At 36.3% G+C, this 7,966-nt stretch overlaps 1 protein-coding gene across 1 annotated transcript in view; it reads right to left on the reverse strand.

Annotated features, from left to right (window-relative positions):
• Nucleotides 1-7,966, reverse strand: part of LOC107565328 (zinc finger CCCH domain-containing protein 13) — a 51,084-nt gene that overhangs the window by 2,920 nt on the left and 40,198 nt on the right. Inside the window, exons 7-10 of the mRNA XM_016250547.1 lie at nt 3,166-3,281; nt 1,732-1,885; nt 810-978; nt 499-638 (exon numbers count right to left, since the gene is read on the reverse strand). Coding sequence (XP_016106033.1) covers nt 499-638; nt 810-978; nt 1,732-1,885; nt 3,166-3,281 — 579 coding nt within the window. The remainder of the gene's footprint in view (nt 1-498; nt 639-809; nt 979-1,731; nt 1,886-3,165; nt 3,282-7,966) is intronic.

The raw sequence follows: 7,966 nt of genomic DNA on the forward strand, positions 1-7,966 counted from the left end.
CTGAATACTTAGGACCATGTGTTATTTCAGTTTTTCTTTTTTAATAAATCTGCATAAATGTCAACAATTCTGTGTTTTTCTGTCAATATGGGGTGCTGTGTGTACATTAATGAGGAAAAAAAATTAACTTAAATGATTTTAGCAAATGGCTGCAATATAACAAAGAGTGAAAAATTTAAGGGGGTCTGAATACTTTCCGTACCCACTGTATATATAATTTAAGTATTTGTTATACTGTTATACTGTATCTCATTGATTTACATTACAAGCTATCAGATTTTTATCTCACTTTATATAAAATATCAGCAACTGCATTAAATGGCATATTTTTTAATTTTATTGAATAATTGTTTTCCCCTTCAGATTTTGTCTAAAGGTTCGATAAACTATTCCATTTCCTAAAAATTTGATTTTTCCAGACTATTATTTCAAATGTCAGACTTCACAAGGTTAAGGAAATTGAACTGGTGGGGAAAAAAATCCCCAAAATCCCCTCACCTTTAGAGCAGATGGGTCCATGCCAGGGAAGAGCGCCACTCTCTGAGGCTGAGACACGGAGGAAGTACGGGATTCGATTCCCTTGGCCTGCTCCTCAGAGTCTGAGTCTTCACCCTGCTTAGGAGAGTCTGTCTTCTCCTCTACAGACAGAGAGAAAGACTGGAGTGAGTCCAGAGGACTAGATTTTACTGACTTTGCTACAGTACAAAGATAATTATGACCCAAAGAGGACCCACAACCTACTTAAACCCAACCTCATGGGATGAGATGTGCAGGTACGCATGTGTCTTGCTGCTAATAGATGTAAGTACCTGTTGAGTCCTTGTAGCGCCATTCATCATCTGCTCCGGTTCCCTCGGGTACTTGTGATAAGAGGGCACTGTGACGGGCACCTCGAGAAGGCAGGGCTCTGCGAGTGCTCTTCTTGTTCAGACTGACCCTGGAACGTAGTGCACTGGAGTCTAACAGTGTTGTGGGGGTCTACAGACACAGACAGCGACATCTCAAACAAATGTCATGTACAGTTGTGTGTGTTTGCATTCAAATTAGAGTCTTTATAGGGACCGTTCTCCAAAAAAATTTAAACTGTGTAATTGTTTACTCAACTTCATGTCATTCCAAACCTGTATGACTATATTTTTTTCTATGAAAAACAAAAGATATTTTAAAGAATGTTGGTAACAAACCGTTTTAGTTCCCACTGACTTGCATTGTATTTTTTGTCCATATAATGGAATGGAACCAAAATGTTTTGGTTAACAACATTCTTCCAAATATGTTCCTTTTATGTTGCACAGAAGAAAGTCAAACAGGTTTGAAATGACATGAGGCTGAGTAAGTGACGACAGAATTTTCAGAATCTCTCAAGTGGGACCTGAGAGATTTCTGTCAACCCACTGTAAGTCCATTTCACCAAAACTTTGACACTTTAAAAAGTTTATTAAGACATTGTAAAAGTTGACAATGAAAACATGAATTAAGTGGTTTAATCCATGAATAAAAGTCTAAATTAAATCTGTTCATTATATAAATCATGTCTTTTCAGAAGATTTTATTTAAAGTTTTGGTTTCATTGACTTTGACAGAAATCTCTTAAATTTCATTAAAAATATCTTCATTTTTGTTTTGAAGATGAATGAAAGTCTTAAGGGTTTGGAACAGCATGAGGGTGAGCACAATGACAATTTTCATTTTTAGGCCAACTATCCCTATGGTTTAGCAACGAAGACTGACCTCTGGGAATGGGAGCTCGGTCTGCTTTTGAGGAGATGTTGTCGAGCCATCTGGTGTGTCGATGAGAAGGGGCTGTTCAGCAGTGTGGGGTGGGGTGGGCTTCCGTGGAGATGGGGTGAGGTTGTCATCAGATGAAGGTGTAGCTGGAGTGAGGCTGAGGAGGAGGAAAGGGATATTTGAACACACTTATATATTGTCAGTATTTCATTTGTGCAGAAAACCTCAAATTAAAAAAACATGACTGTAAAAGTACATTGCTATGAGGTTCGAACTGAGCTTTTTACCACTCCAGTCTATGGCCAGTGAATTGAAAAAAAAATAAAAAATGAAGCAGCTTGATTTATGCATAAATAAATTAAATGTATAAATACTACAGTGTATGTATTCAATTAACTACTACGATTTATTACTGATCATGAAACTCTATTTTCATTATTATGACTTTTTTTGGTAGTATTTTTCCTAGCATATTTGTGATGGTATATTTTGTCACTTGCTACATCAGATGAACAAGCAGCAGCACAAAAACAGACACATTCTGTTTTTGTTCCTCATATTTGTTCCCTCATATTATGTGAGGAACATTTCTCCAAAGCAAAAGTAGTTTGAAGGGTTAGCAATTTTTTATCAAAACATCATAACAACCTTCCGCTAAAATGCCAGACTTTTCTCTAGCGATGTATGCAGGAGTCCAATAATTTTGTTGGATTAAACTTGTAATACGATCCTTACAATAGACTACAAGCTCACATTCAGATCTTCCTCCATCCATTGACAAGCAACGAACAGAACCAAGGTCCCACCCTACATTTTTTTTTCTTTTCCAATAATCCATTATACTCGGGTGTATGGCAAAATACGGAACAAATGATCTGTCGCTGATGGTTTGTAGCCCATTGATTTTAATTTAATTCACACACGTCATTTAGGCCTACATGAGTGTTGGTCAGACTCCCATTTATAATTTAAATTTAAACCATGTATAATTTTGCAATTCCTAATAAACTTACTGGTTATCTGTGAGTTACTGGGTGGCTACATCACACTTAGTGACATCCCTGTTAATAGACATTGACAACAAACATCTACCCATCCAAAGTTCCTTTTTAGAGCACAGATACAACCCAATGATCCACATATACCAGCTCTCATTTCATCTGAATCCCTCTTGCTTTAGTCACAGCCGTAACCAAACCTCTCCGACAAGCCCGGTCTGCGCTGTAATGAAGATGAATCTGCCTGTGTGTCTGTCCATGAGGTCGTTATAGCATTATAGCTCTGCTACAGATGACTCACTCAATAGATGCAATTGATCCTGGTGTTGAGTTACAAACAGTGACTGAGGATAGGTTTGTTCAGGTATAGTGTTTATGTTAGTTTGAGGACATAAATGTTTATGATTTTACATGGTTTTTGGAAGGCGTATGTGTTCACCTGTCATCTGTGCGAAGTCCAGTCTCCCATGTGCCGTACTGACTGTCGGGCTCCTGCACCAGATTGTCTGTGTCTTTATTCTCCTCCTGTCCACTAACACATTGTTTTACCAGCTCCTGTAGATAAAAACGTAAGAAAAGAGGATGTTTTCAACTGAAAAGCTGCCAAAATAATATGATTCTACACAGAGATGTATTTTATTTATTTATTATATATATATATTTTTTTTTTTTTTGAGGGAGTACCAGTTGCTGTCTAGACGAGACAGGAAATTACCAAAGGGAAAAAAAAAAAAACTTAATATCCACGAAGACCTGTGTTCAAATTCTGACACAACACACTACCGTTGAGTTTGGTAAGACTTTTTTAATGCTCGTTTTTGTAGAAAGCCTCTTATGTTCACCAAGGCTGCATTTTATTTAATCAAAAATACAGTAAACCGTAATATTCTGAAATATTATTACAATTTAAAATAACTGTTTTCTATTTTAATGCATTTTAAAATGTAATTTATTCCTGTGACGGCCAAGCAGAATTTTCAGCATCATTACTCCATTCTTCAGTGTCACATGATCCTTCAGAATTATTTATAATATGGTGATTTGGTGCTTAATTGTTTCTTTTGTTCTTTTAATTATAATCAATGTTGAAAATGGTTGAGCTGCTTAATATTTGTGTGGAAACCTTGAGTTTTTTTTTCCTGATTCTTTGATGAATAGAAACTTTGAAAGAACAATTTATTTGATATATTTTCTTATGTAAAAGTCCTTACTGACACTTTTGAATAAAATTATATAGTTTCTTAAAAAAAAAAAGTTTGACCCCAAACTTTCGAATGATGGTGTAATAAAATAAACTGTCCATTACTTTGTTTAATTTACAATAAAATAAATAAATAAATACAAATAAATAATAAAAGAGTTGACCTTGACAGTCAGTGATCACCACTGGTTTTACTGAATGGGCAAGATGCTTCTGATTGTGGAAAGGCCTGAATGAAAATAGAGAGCTAGTTTAATCATCCTGCAGCACTGCAAACAACCACCAGGGGAAGCTAAATCTCACACTGAACAACCCAGCCACTCCCTTTGGGTGTGAAATCACAGAACCAAAGCTGGACATTAGCCAATCACTGAGTGAAGAGATGCAATCTGCCCAGCGGGGCATAAAACTCTTGTGTGTATCACAGAACAGAACAGCAGGACTATTAACCCTGATCACTATTCAACTACAAACCCAGTCAGCACCAGTTCACCATCATGTAACAGAAACCACTTTAAACTAACACCCTGGTGTCATAACTGGGCAGCTGCTGATATTTTCAGGGCTGTAACATAATACCAGGAAATTATTTGCAAAATAATGCAAAACTGAGTCATAAAAACTGTGTGACCATGAGAAAATGAATGCCAGGAAACAGCACAGGAGGATACTGGTGAGACTGCCATGAAAGTACTGCGATGATAACCTCATAGAAATCTACTGGTTGAACTGGTGAGCGCATCCATTCAACCGTGCCCCTTTTAATGAGGAGACTACAGAGGGTACAGTGTATCTAACACACACACACACACACACACACAAACAGAGTCATCAGCTCTCTGATCACAAGCAGAACTGAGTGTGGGCACAGTGAGTATGTGACTGTCAGGGGTTTGTGCCAATCAGAACTGAAGTGAAAATTCTTTTGAGAAGTTCAAATCAATTTTGAGGCAGCATGCAGGGTGAAGATGTTTCATAACAATAGAAAGATTTCAGGTTGTTCTTAATAGTAAATTTAACTAATTTTTACCTTTATATTATTACATATACCTGTTTTCTATATAATTTATAAGCCATCATAATTTTTTGAATTACTTTTTAGGCACCTATTGTATCTGTGAGATTTCTTCTTCTTCTTCTGCTCTGGAAGTCTATGGAAGCCCATAGAACCACTTGTGGTAAGTGTCAACATTAACCATAGCAAGTTTGGAGTCTCTAACTCAACCCCTGTTTATGCTAATAACTTTTAACTGTAAATTTTTAGAAGCAAAATATTTTTTTCCTCTGATTCCTTGGCTCATGCTGAGTCAATTGGACACAAATTAAAATTTCTACAGGTCAAGTTTTTTTTGCAATTTTTAATAGTTAAAAAAAAACTACAAATTCGAACTTGTCCTCGGCAGTTTGTCAGATTTTCACCCAAATTGGTTCAGATCATCTTCAGACCATGTTGGCAAAAATTTATGGAATTCAAGTTGATTAGCCAAACTGTTCTCAAATAACGTGTAAATGAATTTGACGAAGAGCATACCAAAATGAACATGAGGCTATATCTCCGCAACACTTTAGCACACGTGTCAATTACCAGGCCCGCGGGCCAAACACGGCCCCCCACGACTTTTAATCAGGCCCGCCCATTTTATGTCAAGAGACACTCACGGTTTTCAAAGAGAGTATAATCTTCGAAGTAGAGATCTGCACTTTCGGGGTAATACTGCGAGACCCGCGGGACAAGACTTAATACTGGCGAGAGTGGGTGCAGGATGCGGGAGAATAAAATGATTCGCCGGACTCCCGCAAATGAAAAAATATCTAAACCTAAAATATCTAAAAACAAATTAATTGTTATTCATCTATTGCACAAAAGAACAACTAATATAAAATAAAAACGATTAACAGGCGCAAGCATAGGCAGAGTTTCTATTTATAACACGTGTTTGCAGCATTGAGCAATGTAGGCCAATCAGAGGCGTTTAAGTTAGAATCCACTCACCGCACAAAACGCCGGAGTTCTTGTAAAATTCTTCTGAAATCTGCGTGCTCACGAATCCTCTCATTATAACACACAGTGTAGACATTATTCATTGTGCATATATTCATTGTGGTATAACAGCTTTGTGAGATCGCGATGAACTGAAATTTTTTAGTGATTATAAAAGGAGCACTCTTTGCTCACATTGTGCCATGCCAAACGCAGCAGCCTATGCTTGCTTTTCTGTTAAAAATAATAGTGGCTGTAAATGTTTACACTTTAATAACAAATATTTTATCGGAAGCGTTGAGATGTTGTGGCTTGGTGACACGGAACTTACTATTTCATGTTTCATGGATGTACAGAAAAAAATCTATACACCATTGTGCTCAAAATTATTCATACCCTTGATAAATATGATCAAAGAAGGCTGTGAAAATAAATCCGCATTTTTTTATCCACTTGATCTTTTGGTTAAAAAGCCTAAAAAAAAACAATGTTGTTTGGGAGGGTTTCAAGAAAAAACTAGAAAAGAAAAGGCTCTCATCCAAAAACAAACTCCAGCATATTTATTTGCTAGACACGACTGGAACTTTAAACGGGACTGGGTTCAATGGTCAGATGAAACTAAAAAAAATTTGCTTTTTAGCAGCAAACACTCAAGATGGGTTTGGTGCACACAGGGATAAAAAAAAAAAAGTACCCCATGTGTACAATGAAATATACTGCTGGATCTTTTATGTTGTGGGCCTATTTTTCTGCCAGAGATCCTGGATATCTTGTTCAGATAGATGGCATAATGGATTCTATAAAATACCAATGGATAAAAAATGAAAAACTGACTGTCCATGCTAGAAATCTTATAATGGGCCATGGTTGGATCTTCCAACAGGACAATGAATCCACAAACAAACATCAAAATTTTGGACACAGAACAAAACCAAGCTTCTGCCCTGGCCAACCCACTTCCCTGAGCTGAACCCTATAGAAAATGTGTGTGGTGAACTGAAGAGGAGAAGCATCAACATGCAGATGGAAATCTGAAGGGTCTGGAGAGATTCTGGATGAAGGAATGGTTTCTGATCTCCTGTCAGATGTTCTCTAAACTCTTCAGGCATTATAGGTGAAGAGCTGTTCTCTTGGCATAAGGAGGTTGCAAAAAGTATTGGATAAAAGGGTATGATTAATTGTGACCAATGTGTATTAGAGAAAAACATTTATTTCATAATGACATTTCTCTCCCATTTAAAATTCTTATCCTCCAATGAAAGGTTAGATTTTAGTACTTTTTTAAAAATAAAATATCTAAAGGATTGATGATACAGATTAATTCTCACAGTCTTCTTTGATCATATTTACCAAGGGTATGAATAATTTTGAGCACAACTGAAGGCTACTTTTATACGGGCGGGAGCGGGACTAGATAACATTTCTGCGGCAGCAGGCAGGTGCGGGACAAAATCCTGCGGGAACGGGCAGGAGCAGGACTGAACAATCCGTCCCGCGCAGGTCTCTACTTCGAAGGCATTTCGAATCGAAACATGATCAATATGGAAGCATGGAACTGCGGCTGCTAAAAGTTAAAGAACTAAAACACAGTAATGTTTCTAAAAGAAACACATTCTATTCTTAATCATATTTGCTTTTATACTCACTTAATAAATACTTCAGCTACAGCAAAACATAGAATAGACTAGATTATTTCTGATACAGAATGTCTGGTAAGAGTTTAAAATATGCCTAATTTGCTTAGGTTTGGCATATCCCCGGTGCATGTGTCCTTTAATTGTCGTTTCAAAGTAAGCCAAATAATACAATATCAGATACCTTTTGGTGTCTATATACCATGTGGTATTTATATCTATCATTTGTTGACTATTTTGCTTTATCAAACTGTTTTTTTTTCCTGAAATTGAAGTTGTTGTTTTTAAAATACTGTTTTATGCAGTTAAACTGTATGTATGTATATATATATATATATATATATATATATATATATATATATATATATATATATATATATATATATATATATATATATATACATATATTAACCACATCTTCCGA

The sequence above is a fragment of the Sinocyclocheilus grahami genome, unplaced genomic scaffold, assembly GCF_001515645.1.
Source record: "Sinocyclocheilus grahami isolate Dianchi unplaced genomic scaffold, SAMN03320097.WGS_v1.1 scaffold994.1, whole genome shotgun sequence".
NCBI classification, from domain to species: domain Eukaryota; kingdom Metazoa; phylum Chordata; class Actinopteri; order Cypriniformes; family Cyprinidae; genus Sinocyclocheilus; species Sinocyclocheilus grahami.